At 45.8% G+C, this 17,701-nt stretch overlaps 1 protein-coding gene across 1 annotated transcript in view; it reads left to right on the top strand.

Moving 5' to 3' along the window:
• Tmem241 (transmembrane protein 241) overlaps positions 1-17,701 on the top strand; it is a 141,864-nt gene that overhangs the window by 45,900 nt on the left and 78,263 nt on the right. The window contains exons 13-15 of the mRNA XM_042055151.1: positions 2,720-2,754; positions 13,346-13,415; positions 16,879-16,972. Of these exons, the coding sequence (XP_041911085.1) occupies positions 2,720-2,754; positions 13,346-13,415; positions 16,879-16,972 (199 nt within the window). The remainder of the gene's footprint in view (positions 1-2,719; positions 2,755-13,345; positions 13,416-16,878; positions 16,973-17,701) is intronic.

Here is a 17,701-nt window from a genome sequence, read left to right on the forward strand (position 1 = left end):
AACTCAACAGTAAAAATAGGGATGAAGTTATAGCTCAACAGTAGAGTACTTACTTAGTGTGCCTATGAAACATTAGGTTCAATCAGCAGTAACGCGCGCACGCGCACACACACACACACACACACACACACACTCTCAGAGACACACACAGGGCACATACAGAGAGACAGATGTTGGAGGGAGTCCTCTTGTTCGTTCCAGGCCACTTAGACCTGAAATAACCACACAGAAACTATATTATTTTAAATCACTGCTTGGCCTATTAGCTCTAGCTTCGTATTGGCTATCTCTTACATCTTAATTTAACCCATTTCTATTAATTTATATTTTACCTCAAGGCTCATGGCCTAGCAGCAGTGTTCCAGCTGGCAGTTCACTTCTTTCTCCTCTGGTGGCTCCATGGCATCTCTTGACTCCGCCTTCTTTCTCCCAGCATTCAGTATAGTTCCTCCCAACACCCCTCTTAGTTCTGCTCTGCCCTATCAACAGGCCAAGGCAGCTTCTTTATTCATTAACCAATAAAAGCAACACATATACCGAAGGACTTCCCACACCAGACACACACACACACACACAGACACACCACACACACAACAGACACAGACAAATATGCACACAGACACACACAGACACACCACACACACAACAGACACAAACATGTACACAGACACACACAGACACACCACACACACAATAGACACAGACAAACATGTACACACACAGACATCACACACAACAGACAGAGATACACACACATACACACAGAGACAGACACATTTATAAACACACGAACACACATTTGGCATTCAGTAAATATTTTATCAAGGAGTAGGTTTTAAAAAGATCTGTTATTCATCAGGTATTATATACTAGCATAATTTTTATATTAGCACACTTTCCTCTTTAGCCTTCGTATGTAATTTATAATATTAGAACTCTAAGGGATTTCAAGTTACATTTTCCTTCAGACATATTCTTACCACAGATACAATATGAGTCCATCAGAACCTATATTGAGAGTCAGCTGTATGCCTGGTTGCTTGTAATCCCAAGGGGAGTAAAATGTGTCCTGCTCCCAGGAGGGCACAGCACAAGTGTGGGGCAAGGCTGGGTTTGTGGAATTGCAAAGAGGGTTTAGAGAGTCAACTCAACTGAATGGATAGAGCCAGGGTGTCGACCTGAGCAGCCTTCCTGTCATGGAAACCTGAATCCTATGGAGCAAGGTTTTTTTTTGGGGGGGGGGGGAGACAGGGTTTCTCTGTAGCCTTGACTGTCCTAGAACTCACTCTGTAGACCAGCCTGATCTTGAACTCATAAAGATCTGTCTACTTCTGCTTCCCAAGTGCTAAGATTAAAGGCATGTGCCACCACTGCCAGGCTTAGACAGTGAATTTTATTCCTATCCTGTAACTAGATCAGTTGCCTAGAAGACAGGGAATTTTGCTAAACGCAGCAGCAGCAGAAGATGAGAATTCAGCCCTTTGCAGTTGGGCTTCAGGGAACAGTCGGAGTTCAGGCAGATGGAGAGGCTTCCAGAGAAATGACGTAATGCGAGTTTGACCCACATCAGAGAAGCCCTCCTTCGTGTCCTCAGCACTTGGTTCTATTGACTGAACATGGCCCACATCAGAGGAGCCTTCCTTCCTGTCCCTCAGCACTTGGCTTTTTTGAGTATCTGTTTAGGGAGTTTTCCGCTGTGCAGTGGATGCATGGATACATTTGTGAATCAGCTGGAAACGTCACTACTTTTTACACAGCTCATCTTTTTTTTAATCAAAGTTTTTCATTTATTTTACATATCAACCAGTTTCCCCTCCCTCCTCTCTTCCCCTCCCCCTACCTCCCGTCTATCCCCCACACCCCCTCCTCCTCTGTTCAGAAAGGGGCAGGCCTCCTATGGTAGTCAAGAAAGCATGGCCCCTAAGAGAGACATGCATGGATCTAATCTACATGGGAAGTAGAAAGAGACAAGATCTCCTGAGTAAATTAGGAGCATGGGGACCATGGGAGAGGGTTGAAGGGGAGGGGAGAGGCAGGGAGGGGAGCAGAGAAAAATGTAAAGCTCATGACATATCACGTTGAGGAAGAACCAAGCTCCTCTGCCCTGCACCCCCCCCCCTCGCATCAAGGCTGGGCAAGGCATCCAGCATGAGGACTAAGTCCCCAAAAGCCAGTTTAAGCACCAGGGACAGGTCCTGATCCCATTGCTAGGGGCCCCACAAACAGCCCAAGCTACACAACTGTCACCCTCATGCAGAGGGCCTAGGTCAGTCCCATGCCGACTCCCTAGCTGTCAGTTCAGAGTCCATGTGTTCCCAGTTCAGGTCAGCTGTCTCTGTGGGTTTCCTGTCATGATCTTGACCCCAGCGCCTGACTGTAAAATTCCTCCTTCCTCTCTTCAATTGGACTTCCAGAGCTCGGCCCAGTGCTTGGCTCCACAGCTCATCTTATGACAAAAATATCCTTAGCTTACACTCAACAGCTCGCTTTTAGATTGCAACCTATTTGTAGCTTGGAACTTACTTTGTTTAGCTTTCAAATAATCATTGTAAATTAAATGAGCATTATAATGGGCCAGCCAGGGTCAGGGAAAGTGACAGGTGAAGGAGGACATGAGACCCTTCTTGTCCTAAGCAGGAGCCCTCTTGCCCACAGGAAGTGTGTGTGCTCGAGAAAGTGTTCTTGCTTGCTTTGCTGAACTTTATGTTTTGTTTTCCAGTGTGGCACTCCTGGCAGTGGCGTCTCATCCCACAGGTAAGCACTCTGTTGCTCACTTACAATCCCTGTTCACTCGGGGCTCGGAGCCTGCTATCTCTGAAGACTGTGTGACAGAATATGAGGTGGGAGCAGAGTGACTCAATGGTGGAATACTTCCCTAGCACATATAGGGCCCTGGGTCCATCACTGCAAAACAGGAAGAGGAAAAAGTACTTTATTGCCCATGAGTTTATTCTTATCTCTATTTTTTTAAAAAAAGTTTTACCTTATATTTTGAACTTTGAAGATTTTAATTAGCCTACAAGACGGTAGGTTCTGTTATGACACATACAAAGATATATGTCCTTTACTAATATATATATATGTCCTTTACTAATGACCGCACCCTGCTACTGTCCCTTGTCCTCCCTGGGCCACTTCCACTGTCTGTTCTTCCCCAAATAGTCTGCTTCCTTCATGCTTTCATGTCATGTGTGTGGGTTTATATGCTTTAAGCCTGGAATCTGCATGCGAGAAAAAATGTGATGATCTCTAGTTCTGTCCATTACAAAATATTTTCCTTTATGGCTGAATAAAATGTGTGTGTGAGAGAGGGGGAGGGAAGAAGAGAGAGAGGGAGGGAGGGAGAGAGAGGGAGGAGATGGAGAAAGAGAGGGAGATGGAGAGAGAGGGAGGGAAGGAGAGTAAGAAAGGGAGAGAGGAAGAGGAAGGGAGGGACAGGGAGAGAAATGGAGAGGGAGTGATAGATGGAGAGGGAGAGAGGGGGAGGGAAGGAGAGAGAAGAAGAGAGGGAGGGGAGAGAGGGAGCTGTCACTTGTTTTGTTTGCACTCTTCTGAGATCTCTTCCCTGGCTACCCAGAGCTGTTCTTCTGTGCTAGTTTTAAAGTATTTGGCAAAACAGTTCAAATTCATTCTATTTTTAGTTAGTATCATTTAAAATGTACCTTTTTTTGTGTGTGTATGTGTGTATGCACCTGCGTGTGTGTTTGTGTTTGTGTCTATGTATATGTGTGTGTGCACCTGCGTGTGTGTGTTTGTGTTTGTGTATGTGTGTGTGCACCTGCGTGTGTGTGTGTTTGTGTCTATGTATATGTGTGTGCACCTGCATGTGTGTGTTTGTGTCTATGTATATGTGTGTGCACCTGCGTGTGTGTGTGTTTGTGTTTATGTATGTGTGTGCACCTGCATGTGTGTGCGTGTGTGTGCATTTGTGTATTTTTCACTGTGTGTTGCAGTCAGAGAGCACGCTCAGCAACAGGAGGTTCTCAGCATGTAGCTTCTGAGGACCAGATTCAGCGAATCAGACTTGGTTGCCAGTGTAGCTGTAGAGTCCGGCCTGCTCTCCAAGCTAGCATCATTTTAATATAATTTCTTGTCATAGTTGCCACCCGATCTTTTTAATGCTGGAGTAAAGAGTTGGTTCTCAAATTATCTTTACATTGCTGCCTCGGCTGCTCTGAGGTTGTTTTTCAGGTTTAGGAATTTCCCAAATGCTCTGCTCTGTCACGCAGTTTGTTTTTTACCTTGGAAGGTTTTGAAGTACTATTAGCTGCTTTCTAGTAACACAACCCACAGACTGGGTAAATTATCTTTTTTTAAAAAATATTTATTTATTTATTATGTATACAGTGTTTTGCCTGCATATATGCCTGCAGGCCAGAAGAAGTCACCAGATCTCATTACAGATGGTTGTTATCATGTGGATGCTGGGAACTGAACGCAGGACCTCTGGAAGAATAGTCAGTGCTCTTAACCTCTGAGCCATCTCTCCCACCCCCAAGGGTAAATTATCTTGTAAAAAGAGGTTTATTTTGGTTCCAGTTCTAGTCCAGGTCACAGGGCCACTTGTTCCTGTTGGGCCACTGGGGTTTCTAGGATCAGGGGCCCTAGCAGATCAACAATCAATGGACTAAGAAGATACGTAAGAGTGCAGGCCGAGGAAGAGGATGTAATTGGTGCAGCCAGATTGGGAAGAGAAATAAGTAAACAGGTTCAGAGAGCCTCCACACCCACATATGATAATAATTCTATTAAAATGATGTTACTTGAGAATGTTTTCATTTCAACCAGTGGTGGGGGTGCACACTTTAATCCCAGCACCCAGGGACAGAGGCAGGTGGATCTCTATGAATTGGAGGCCAGCCTGCTCTACAAATTGAGTTTTAGGACAGCAGAGCTGTTATATAGAGAAACCCTGTCTCGAAATTTTCTTTTAAAGAAAGAAAGGAAACAAACAATAACTAAGTCAGGCAGTGTTATATTGTGGGTCGGCAGCGCCCTCACCCCGTTACCCCATTTCACCATAGCTCGTCTCTCAGAGACCCCACTTCTCATCACTTTGTAAAAAAATCCTCCTTTTACTTCACAGGTAGGTTATTCTTGAGCATGAGTTTTGGAGGGACTTGCTTTTGGTCATGGTGTTCTACACAGCAATGGTAATGCTACCTGGGACACTGCTGAATGTCCTTACCCTTGTCAAGCAGTGAAAACGCCACATAGCCCACAGAACTGTCAGTACTAAGTGCTTTTTGTTCATCTGTCTTCTCAACCTCCTCTTTTCATGCTTTGGGCCTTACAGATGTTTAAGGTGCCTCTTGCATTTCAAATGGAAAGTTCCACTCACAGGATCTCCCAGCCTCCCTGTTCATTTATCCCTGAGTTAGTCTCGGTGGATTTCTGTGTATTTTTTTTACAGTCCATCGAGATCTGTTTGTCCTTCAATTAGGAGATTATGCTTTTTTTCTTTTTCTTCATTTCTTTTGATTTTTTTTTTGAGACAAGATTTTTCTGCAGCCTTGGCTGTCCTGGAACTCACTCTGTAGACTAGACTGGTCTCCAGTTCAGAGATCCACCTGCCTCTGCCTCCGAGAGTGCTAGAATTAAAGGCATGCAACACTACCACCTGGTGAGATCATGCTTTTAAATATATCACACAATCATCAGAGCTGGGAGGAATTTCAACAATAATCCCTAGTGCTACCAAAATCTGCAAGTAAGGGAGCTGAAGCTCAGAGAGGTCGAGTGCTGTGACCAAGATGAGGCTGAGCAGGTGTGTAGGAGGGGACCTGGAGCTGAGGGCACCTGACCTTGTGGTCGTGACCAATATGAGGCCAAGCAGGTATGTACAAGGGGACCTGGAGCTAAGGGCATCTGCCGTCATGATCCTGTTCTTAATTTCTGCTTTCCTGGGGCCCCTGTATGTTATTATGAAATGTCATGAGCAAGCAAATGCATTTCTAGAACACTTGGGCCTTGCTTTCTGCAGCTGCTTTTGTTTTCAAACATAGATGCTGGTGATAGTTCATCTGTCCTGGCCACCGATCCAACCTTTTACCCTGAGTTACTGCTAAGTTCTCAGGTCAATATAAAAATGCCTTGGATGAAAAAAAAAATGCCTTGGATGGACTGCCGCTGTCTGGGTCAGCAGCCTGAGAGTATAGAGTGGTTTGCACAGAGAATTATCTTCAATGATCATCAGGGTATGCAAATGCTCCATCATTACACAGTAGTGATGGCTACAGAGCTGTGGCTACACTGAACCCTAGAAGTGTACATTTTCAAAGGGTGAATTTTATGGTACTTTTTAATATGGTATTTTTTCAATAGAATTTATTGAATTTTATCTCAATCAGAAGGTATGTCAAAAATAAAACTCTAATTTGAGAACTAATTTTAAGTGTGGTCACACTGGAAGAGGAGTAATTATCCTTCAAATTGTCTTTGTTAGGGCTTGGAGGTGCAGACACTTGCTTACCATGTGTGAACTTTGGGGTTCAATCCTTAGAAAGAGAGAGAGAGACAGAGAGAGAGAGAGAGAGAGAGAGAGAGAGAGAGAGAGAGAGAGAGAGAGAGAGAGAGAGAACCACCACTCCTGCCCCTAAGGTTTGTTTTCCATTTGCTCTTCAGACTTTAAACCATTGCATGGTAAATGAGGGTTGGTCTAGATTAGTATCACTGAGTTATAGAGACCAGTGTGACTTCATATTAACCAAAGTAGTGTCATTAAAGAGGCTGAGTATAGGAAATTTAGATCATGAGAAGGATTTTTGCAGAGCTAAAATTGGCTGTGCCTCTTATGTCAACAGCAAGGATAACCTTGACTTCCCTTGCTATAAATACCTGAAACTCCTAAGAAATGAATGCTCCCAAATTTCCAAAGTCCTGGATGTCTAGTATCATAATAGGGTCCTGCAAACCCCCTGGCAAAGGTAGATGCGGGATGGTGAGTAAATGTCGGCAGCATTCAGAAGCTAGATCCTTCCGTGTGTACTAGAAGCAAGTTCACGATCTAATTCTTGAGCAGGGACATTGTAAACCACACTGCCTTCCTCGCAGATTGATTGAGTAATATAAAGGTGTCTTCTTTTTGTTTTGTATGTATGTATGCATGTATGTGCACATGCGTGAGTATGTGAATGACTGACAGGCCAACTTTGGATGCCATTTCTCAGGACATCATCCATGTTCTTTTGAGACAAGATCTCTCACTTTTATCTGGGGCTCACTGATTGACCAGGCTTCTCCATTCCTAGGACTACAGACATGTGCCACCATGCCTGTGTTTTTGTTATTTTTTTTTAAGATGGGTACTTGTGTGGCAAACATCTTACTGACTGAGCCATCTTCCTAGCTACAAGCTTTATTCTTTCTATAAAAGTGCTCTGAGTGGCTGGGTGGTGGTGGTGCACGCCTTTAATTCTAGTGCTTAGGAGGCAGAGGCAGGAGGATCTCTGAGCTCCAGGCTAGGCTGGTCTACAGAACAGTCAGGGTTACACAAAGAAACCCTGTCTCAAAAACCTTAAAAAAGGGGGGGGGTGTCTCTCTCTGTGTTAATCAATATCAGTATCATGTTTGCTATTTTTTTGGAACTTTTTCAAATTGTCAAGGTGCCTTAAGAATGGATGTGTTTGCTTCTTCTTTCTCCTATCTGGGGAGTTCCATAGACTTCAAACCTTAGCAGCGATGATGGTTTGCCTTGATTACCTATTGAGTTGAGGATCTCTGAGTAGGGAAACTCTTGGCTAGAATAGTAAAGCTCATTAAGAAGTGCAGGTAAGGGCTTTACCAGGTCAGTCGCCATCCCTGCAAAGTCACTCAGGAATAGTCAAGTGCTTACTTTTGTTTCTTAGAGCAGATGACAGAGACGTCAAGATAGGACTTTGGTATGAAAAACGATAGTTCAGTGTCTTAGTTTCTTCTCCTGGTTTTGTCACAAACCACTCTGACAAAATCAGCGTAAGGAATAAGGATTTATTCTGTCTCCTGTTGGAGGACGTTGCCCAACACTGTGTGGCAGTTAAGGGGCTGGACACATCCCATCTGCAGTCAGAAGGAAGAGCTGTGAATGCCTGGTGCAGCTCAGGTCGTCTTTTTCTCCATCTGTACAGTCCAGCATCCCAGCCAGGAAATGTGCCACCCACAGTGGGCCTGTCTTCTCATCTCAGTACACATAATGGATCTCCTATAAGCATGCCAGAAGCCATTTCCCAGATAATCCCAGGCTCTGTCAAGTTGACAGTTAACACTAACATCACATCCAGAATGTGCACTACCCCTTGGGAGTCGATTCCATTAACTTTAAATCAATCCCGGTGGTGTTTTCTGTCTTAGGGTTTCCATGACTGTGAAGAGACACTATGACCAACCATGGCAGCTCTTATAAAGGAAAATATTTAATTGAGGCTGGCTTACAGTTGCAGAGGTTTAGTCCAATATCATCATGGCAAGCAGCATGGTGCCATGCAGGCAGACATGGTGCTGGAGAAGGAGCTGAGAGATCTCCATCCAGATCCTCAGGCAGCAGAAAGAGAGAGTGACCCTGGGCCCAGCTGGGATTTCTGAAACACCAGAGCCCACCCCAGGGACACACTTCCTCCAACAAATCCACACCTCCCAATGATGCTGGTTCCTATAAGCCTATAGGAGCCATTTTCATTTAAACCACATTTTCTAAGGGTTGTTTACTGCTAATTATAAAGTTGAGCAGATAAAACAGCTAATGGACTTGTTGGCTCTTAGAGTAGCTGTGCATTTAACTAAGAAAGTGTCACTATCACAGCGTTATGCCATTTGTTGCTTCACCCAGCACAGCGGGAGGGCTCAGTCTGACTTGGTCTAGTGGGGGAGGCTCTCGTGGAGTTCTTGCTTGTGCTCTCCCTTGTTTCTGAGTGGCTGAAGGATGAGTGTTCCTGTAACTGCCCCCTAGGTACATGGGAGCAAGCAGGTAGCTTGCATGCCCTGAGTAGTACATTTCTTTTGGGTTTGGGGACATGGAGCCTGTTCCTCTAGCCTTTGACCTCACAATTTACCGAGAGGGTTCAAGAATCTTAGAACCATAATTGAGAAGACCCCCACTTCTTTCTCTTTAAGCTTTTTGACCAGGAGCAGAGAATTTTCCCCATGTTTAAAAGTTTGCACTTTGTGTTCTTATGGGGCCATCTGCTGTGGGTTTAAAAAGAGAGACTTTAAAGCCCCCAGACGAGCAGGGAGAGCCCAGGAATACGAGCCACCAATGACCTTGGTCCGTGGGATGCCCCTGGTGAGGTAAAGCAGCCGCACTGGCCACTCTCTAGAGGTGACCCCACCCCATTCCTGGCCAGTTCCAGGGCTGAGATGGGGAGACAGCGAGTTTACCTCAGGCCTTACTTTATGTTGCAATTTTGTGCTCTGTAACCTTCAGAGAAGTGGGGTTCCTGTCCTCTGCTTAGCAAAGTGCCAGCTGGAACCTAGCCATGCAGGCTACTCACCCTTGATTACAGAGGCCTCATGTAGCTGCCATCGGGCATGAGTCAGCCCCAATCACTTACTTGGTGCCTGTGCCATGCAGCTCAGATAGAGTAGCATAAGGTTTGTGAACATCTTCACTTGTGTTTTTTAATTTAAAGATTATTAGTATTTTACAGGCATGTGCCCGAGTTTATGTGTGTGCACCACATGGGTGTATGTACCTACAGAGGCTATAAGAGGGCACGAGAGTCCCTGAGATAGAGCTACAGGGGTTGTGAGCCTTCTGAGGTGAGTGTTGGGAATCAAACCTGGGTCCTCTGTAAGAGCAGGAAGTGCTTAACAGTTGATCCATCGTTAGCCCCCAGCATCTTCACATGTTCACAGGCTCCCAGATTGAGCACTCCTGGGCTTGGGCAAGCTACACTCTGTAACCTCTTTGCGGTTCAAAGACAGGCAGACTCCCCTCTCTGTTTAAAAGCCTCCCTTTTGCCTGTTGTGGTGGTGTACCCTTTAATCATAAAACCAGGGAAGTGAAGGCAGGTGGATCTCTGTGAGTTTGAGGCTAGCCTACTCTACATGGTCCTAACTGTCCTGAAACCCACTGTGTGTGTGTGTTTCTTGTGTTTTTTATTTTTCTTTTCTTTTTTTAGTTCTTGTTTATTTATTTAATTTGCCTGTTTGTTTTCTAGAGAGAGAAAGAAGTGGAGTTATGTCATAAGGAGCAGGGCCCCTTATTTGTCCCGGCCGCCCTGCTAGCTTACACCCGAAATAACCATACATAAACTGTAGTCATTAAAACAGCGGTTGGCCCATTAGCTCTAGTTTCTTATTGGCTAATTCTTACATCTTAATTTAACCCATTTCTATTAATCTGTGTATTGCCACTTGACTGTGGCTTACCTGCAAGATTCTAACCAGCATCCATCTCAGGCAGAAGATCCATGGCGGCTCTCACCCTGCCCTTCTTCCCAGCATTCCGTTTTGTCTTCTCTGCCTACCTAAATTCTGCCCTATCAGGCCAAAGCAGTTTTTTTATTCATTAACCAGTGAAAGCAACACATAAACAGAAGGACCTCCTACACCAGAGTTAGATGAGTAAGGAAGTGGGGATGATGTGGGAGGAGATGAGGGTGGGAAAACCATGATCAGAATATATTTTATAGAAAAATAAAAATGAAAAAAAAAACCTACTTTAGTAAGGGGAAGATTGAGGGCACCAGAAGGGAAGCATTGAGAGTCAGCTGGAAGTTGCGGGCCACACAGTCGAGTCTAGAACATCCCTGGCCTACAGCAGCACCCAGTCCTTCAGGTGCCCTTCTTTCAGTGGTGCTTGCCAAGGTGTCTTTGTAAGGCCGACTTAGGGTGGTGACAGGGATGTGCAAGATGGAGTCCCTGCTCTCGAAGGATTGGTAGTTCTAGGTGGTGGGGCAGCCGAGGTGTGCAGACAAGTAGATGCTGTGTATAAATACGATGCTGTGAGAAATGACCTAAGGATAAAGGCAGGCTGTTTTTTCATCCGACATTTTTGCTTCTTTCTCTTCCTTACTCCCTTACAAGAGTGGCTTTTGTCATCTGGGTAGTGATTATCATCTAGCTGACAGGGTTCTTTTTTGGGAGGGGGGGAGACAGGGTTTCTCTATGTAACAACTCTGGCTGTCCTGGAACTCACTTCATAGACCAGGCTGGCCTTGAACTCACAGAGATCCTCCTGCCTCTGCTGAGTGTTGGGATTAAAGGCATGCCACCACTGCCCTGACTTAGCTGGGACTCTTCTTAAGAAGAGTCTTCTCTTAAGACTGAGATTTGTTTATTCCCCTCCTTCCACTCTACCCTGACCATCCCTCTTGTTATTCCCCTCTCTCCTCTCTACCCCATCCATCCCTCTTGTTATTCTTCTCCCTCCTCATCTACCCCCCATCATCCTTTTTGTTCTTTAGACTCCCTTCCAGAGCCTAGTCTTGGCTATATATATTACCCATGTACCCTCAATGGCTTACCCGGCTGGAACATTTATGATGAAAGATGGGATGTCAAGGGGAGGTTCATCCAGAGGAGTCTCAAGGTCCTAGATTTAATTGATCACCCTCTCCGCCATCCCTCATTATTCCCTGGCTGCACTGCAGTTCTTTCACACTGGGAGATTGGGCAAAGGCCAAGGGCCAGCTGCTGCAGAAGAGACAGAACAAATTCTCCAGCGATGTCCCCTCCACAGCCACTCTTATAGTCCACTGTCCCAGGATTATCTTAGTTGTCGTTCTCTGCAGAAAAAAACCTCAGGATGCGCCATGTGCATTATACACTAAAGTTCTGAAACTGGTGGATAAAGGCAGGTTCCTTTTCTCTTATACTCCTGTAGTGTGGGCCACTGCTGCCAGAGATCTAAGGCCTGGGCTGGCCTGGGTGTGCACTCGGCCCCCACAGTTCAACAGTCACACACTTTTAACTGCGTCCCTTCTCTGAACTAGAGTGGGGTAACAACCTCTCGGAGTTACGACAAGGAGTAAGAGATAAGTCACCACATGTCACATAGGGTTTTGCACAAAGCAGGCTCTCGCTAAATGGTCACTGTCATTACTTTATTCTTAGCAGGAGGCAATAGCAGAATCTCAGAGATGTGGCGGCTGGAGGGCTGAGACTTTACTAACATGGGCTTCAGTTGGAAGGTAGACACATTCAGTGCAATAGTGACCTAAAAACAATGAGAACCTTTGATGGACTGCATGAAAACCAAAGTCCTGGGAACTCTTTTATTGAGACACACATGTGCATAAGGGAAGGTTGATCTTAATCTTAAAACATCCAAGCTCTCAGAGATACAGAATTTGGAGCTTTCAGTTGAATCATTTGAGATCACTTAGGGGGCTTTCTAAGTGTGGCAGCTCACTGACTCTTGTTCAGAAATATGTTTGAGCATGCGTGCATGCATGTTTGTGCATGTTCCTGCTGATGGCACCCAGGGTCCTGAGTGTGCTAGGCAAACCCTCTACTGCTGAGCTGTCTGTGAAATACTCGACTCATTGGTGTAAGTGGTAAAGGAAGGAAGTGTTCACAGCTCCACCACAAAGCTCTGTGGCAACGGATGTTGGAATGTCAGCCCAGTCCCTCAGCGGCCCAGGACAGACCCACACCAAAGCCCAGGCCCCAGAGAGCCAGGCCCTGCAGTGTCAGAAACTCCAGATTTGAAAGGATTAATCTGTCTACTGTGGAAATGCTTAATTCCTTTTCTCAAGACATTTTTGGAAGGCTTTCTGCTTTTTTAATCTCCTGACTTCTTGTTTGTGACCAAGTTCAAATTCCAGAGAGAAACAGCCAATATGTTTGATTATTTCCTCTTGTACTAAAACTGGAACTAAAAGAATGAACTTACTTCACAAGAAATAAATGTACCCTTTGGGCTTAAGCTAAAATGAGTGTGCACAGTCGCTGTTTGTGCAGTAATTAAACACTAACATGAAAAAGATGTCAGCAAATGCATTCATGATCTTTTTTTAACATAAAGCCAAAAAAAAAAAAAAAAAAAAAAGAAAAGAATCTTTTTTGTGTGCCGCCAGAGATCTAAGGCCTGGGCTGGCCTGGGTGTGCACTCGGCCCCACAGTTCAGCAGTTACACAGTTTAAGCTGCGTCGCTTCTCTGAACTAGAGTGGGGTAACCGAACCTCTCGGAGTCACGACAAGGAATAAGAGATAAGTCACCACATGTCACATAGGGTTTTGCACAAAGCAGGCTCTCGCTAAATGGTCACTGTCATTACTTTATTCTTAGCAGGAGGAAGTAGAAGATTCTTAGGGACGCGAGAGTTGGAGGGATTGTGCAGAAGACATCATCTTGTTTCCCAGAATAGCTGGGTGGGGACCTGGGGGAGCTGTGTGGACCATTGCATCACCCTTGCTGTGCTCCTAGGTGACCTCTTCGGTGCCGCGGACTTTCCGTTCCTGTCTTTCTACAGATTCCACGGCAGCTGCTGTGCCAGGTAATCTTGAGCCACATCACGTGTTTTCTGTGCTGTTAGCTGTGTCTTTATCTCTGTGCATGCCAGCATAATACGGTGAGCCAACCGAGGTGCGGAAGGAGGCACTCAAGGAAGCAGCTCTCTGTCTCCAGCAGGCGTTCTGAGCACTCACACGTGTTCAGTGCCAGCCTGAGTCCTGCAGACCTTGGCCTGTGCCTCAGCCAGGACTGTGGTTTTCAAGCTTTGCCGAAGAGCTGGGCTTCCCACCCTTCCTCTCCACAACTACCACACAGAACTTCAGGGCATAAAACTAACGAAATTGATTCAGTTCAAGGGTTGTTTGTGTCCTCTCCATTTTGATCTTGGCTTTTTTCATGCTGCCAGAGCCAACCTGCAGAAACCCTCAGTGGAACTCTAAGACTCAGAAGCACGTGGTAGAAATCGGCAATTAGTAGAGTCTAGACACCAAGCTGGCTTTGGGAAGGACTCAAGGATGGAGACCAAGTTCTTCATTGTCATCCTGCCCCACCATTTCTAGACTACGTCTTGAGTGGTGAGGGTCGGGGAGACTCTAGGCACAGTCTCAAGCTTTGTTTTTGCCATGAGGGAAAAAGGAGACCTGGGCCAGCCCCAGGGTTGGTGGTTGCCAGGTTGACAGTTGTGTGGCCTCTGGGCAGATTATCTGATCCTCCCAAGTTTTTGTTTTTTTCATCTGTGACAAAGAACAGTAATATCAATATTGTGTGACTCGAATATGTATAAGTTCCTAAGCATCATACCTGGCCCAGAAGATGGGGGCCATTATCAATATCTGCTCAGGTCAGCTGTAAGAAAAATCTCAAAACTGTTGATGCTGAATCCTGGCCCTGCCGCGGATCTTATGCAGGATTTTAACTTGTCTTTACTCATCCAGGGGGAAAGATTTTTTTACAGGCTTTTTTACTAACCAATAGAGGTGTATGCTTTGGACAGTGCCTGTGCATAGTACATGCTCAGTTAGTGCTGTCATTAGTCAGGAAAAAACAAACAAAACAAAATTCTCAACCATGAATAAAAACATGCTATCCATCTCCACACAGAAAGTGATAATCCATGGAGCAATCTTTGCAGATAGGTAAGAAGCTGAGATGTAGAGACTGGAGAGCTGGCTCGGCGATTAGGAGCATTTGTTGCAGAGGACCAGGGTTCAATTCCCAGTGCCCACATGGTGTCTTACAACCATCTGTAACTCTAGTCCCAAGGTGCACATGAATACATGGAGGCAAAACACCCATACACACAAAATAATAAAACAAATATATTTTTCTTTTAAGTTGAGGTGTAGCTAAGTATTGCTTCTGGAATGAGTATGCCATGTTCCTCAGGTGTTTTGAGGCAATATTATAGGCTCTCCGAATTTGAGCCTTGGAAAGATTTTCTCTCACCCTGGAAAGCTTCAGGGAAGTCCACAGTGCTCCTGTCAGCTCCCCAGCTCTCGTCAGCTTGACTAGCCCGTTTGCCTGCCCATGAACAGAGTGTTCACAATGGAGCTCTTGCTGCCCGGGCACCTGGAATTGGTGTCCTTGAGTGTGACTGTTGGTAGTGTGGGCAGGTGGGCTCTGGGGCGTGGTCAACACTGGTGTAGTTACTGGCACAGAAGAGCGTTTTCACAGCTCACTGGCACTGGCTCTGTGGGGACACGCTCTGGCTGTGTCTGGTCCTATACCATCGACAGCTTCCCCCAACTAGATGTGTTAGATCAGGTCCTTTTATTTTAAGAGCTGTTGATCTTTGCTTGAATTGTCTTAACTATCTTTTTACCCATCTGCCTTCAGTGCAAGGCTGACCTTTTTAAAAATGTGTGCTATTTCCCCACATCATTTCAATAGTTCCTCCATGGCTATTTCTCAGGGTAGGAAAGTGTTACCTTCAGGAAGTCCTGGGAAAGCTCAGAGGGGGATCATGCTTACCTCAGGGGAAGGAGATAGCCATGACTAGAGACCCCTGAAACAGATCTTTCTCTCTCCTGGAGTCTTTCACTTTAGAGATCTCCTATCTGTATTTCAGAGGGATATTCCCCGTATCAAAGGGGTAGAAGAGCTGAACAGAGGATAGAGATAAAGTAGCCACAGTTCAGAAATTGTTTACAAACTAGCAAGCCAAGCAATGGGAGGGAAGCACTGGACATTTCTCTACACAGCAGAGACAAGCTCATCCTAGTCAAGTCTGTGTGGAGGGAAAAGGCTATACTCAAGCCCTTTGGCTGGAGTTGGAGGGGGAGGGCAAAACCCAAGCATACGAGGAGGTTTGGGAGATTGGACACACCTGGGATTTGGTTCCTGGCTGCTGTGGTGGAAGCTACCAAGAGGATAACTCAGAACACCGGCTGTCTTTCTGTGTTCTTCTCTCAGGGACACCTAGAACATCCCGTGTTCCTCTTCTCTCAGGGACACCTAGAACATCCCGTGTTCCTCTTCTCTCAGGAACACCTAGAACATCCCGCTCTAACTCTTTGATGACTGCTTTAGGCTTGGTGCTGTGACAGGTGTCAAGACAAATATTCAAATATCAAAATATGTTTTTTGGCTCTTGGCTCACATGTCTACCCCAGGTTGTCTGGATCCCTCACTTTGAGCCTGAGGGAGACCGATCCTGTTATGCCCTGCTGTGGTGGTGATGTAGGAGTCAGAACTGACAATAGAGGGTTTTCTAAAAGATTTGCTTAAGAGACATTAAATCATACAATGTAGAATTTAGCTAAGGGAATACTGCCTCTGAAGCTCCCCAGGCCCGTTAGAGGTAAGCAGACCTCATGCTAGGATGAAATGTTGGTTTGTCACAGCTGGCTGCCATCATGCCTCCACCAGCAGCTCAAGAGGGTAGTGCAGGGGGCTTACAGCTACCGGTAAGTCCCCGTGTCTGTCGGTAAGGTCCTTGTGCCCTACTGACAGGAACAGTGTGGTTCTGCTAGGTGGACAAGATGACCCCATACAACAACTGCTCACGGGGGAAAAAAAAAAACACAGCTGGTGTACTTAACAATTATGGCCTTCTTTGCTGTGTAAATGTCCTATCTGCCCATTTGCCAGGCTTGCAGTCTCCTGTGTGTTTAAATTGTTCAAAGTATAACCTAGGGCTGGGACCTACAAGAGATTTAAGGAAGACAGCATATGTAAAATGTGTAAGCCTGGAGTGCATATAAGTTAGTAAAACCTGTTTGAGACTGGCTATTCCTTGAGCAGTAGCTGCAGCTGACGCACATGTGCATGCATGCGTGCGTGCATGCGTGCGTGCGAGTGTGTGTGTGTGTGTGTGTGTTTATCTGGGGTACTAGAAAACACAGCTGTGATGGAGGTTGTGAGATGCTCAGAAAGTAGACATTGATAGGGTGCGAGCTGTAGTCACAGCCCCTGGGGAGGAAGGGGAGGGGCGGAGAGCCTGGCTGGAGGGTGGAGGGAGATGAGCAGGAGGTTGCCTCACTAACAGGGGTGTTTTCTCCTTTCAGCGGGGTTTTAGGATTCTTTCTCATGCTCAGCACAGTAAAGCTGAAAAGCGTTCTGGCCCCAGGGCAGTGCGCAGCCTGGATTTTCTTTGCTAAGGTAAGAGAGAGGGGCTGGGAAAGTCTACCTCAGAAGCCTGTGTGGCCAGCCTTCTCAGCGTGGGTTGTGTCAAGGGGGACCTTTAGGAAACCGTTTTTAGTGACTTGTACCTGGTGATAATTTCTGAGACCTCTCACCTCACCACACTCCTAAAAGATGGTAGAGGAAAGCTGATAGATGTCCAAATGGAGAGACTTCAGGAGCCTTCAAGTCTAGGATTGTTACAAGAGGAGCTTTTGTGTATCACAGTGAGCAGGGCTGACTGACTGAGAGAGAGGTGGGTGGGCTGGGAAGGCTCAGAGAAGAAGGCAACTGTGTGGAGCACCATGGCAACAGAAATGCTCTCCTTCCCCTCCTGTCTGAAGAACGCAGACAGTTCTTAGGGGCTTAGGACCGCCATCTGACCAAGTTAGTTATTGGAGCTCCTGTCTTCAGCCATCTGTATTTTTTCCATTGCTTTTGTTTTCTCTGGAAGTGATTGCACAGTGGAGATGTCACCTACACACATGCCCTGCCTTTAACAGCATTTATTGCTCTTGGTAGAATGGGGAGGCTGCCTGAGATCTTAAGCACGAGAGAGGGAGGAAGTTGACAGGGTCTCGAAAACAGGATGAAAGCTGGGATAACATTGTCCAAAGTCTCCATTTTCATGTTCCAAAAGCTGACTAAAAGCACACAAGAAACCAGAAGTGTTTGCTCTTGGTAGGAACCGAGTGAATTCACAGTGTC

This window comes from Arvicola amphibius, chromosome 5, assembly GCF_903992535.2.
Source record: "Arvicola amphibius chromosome 5, mArvAmp1.2, whole genome shotgun sequence".
Taxonomy (NCBI): domain Eukaryota; kingdom Metazoa; phylum Chordata; class Mammalia; order Rodentia; family Cricetidae; genus Arvicola; species Arvicola amphibius.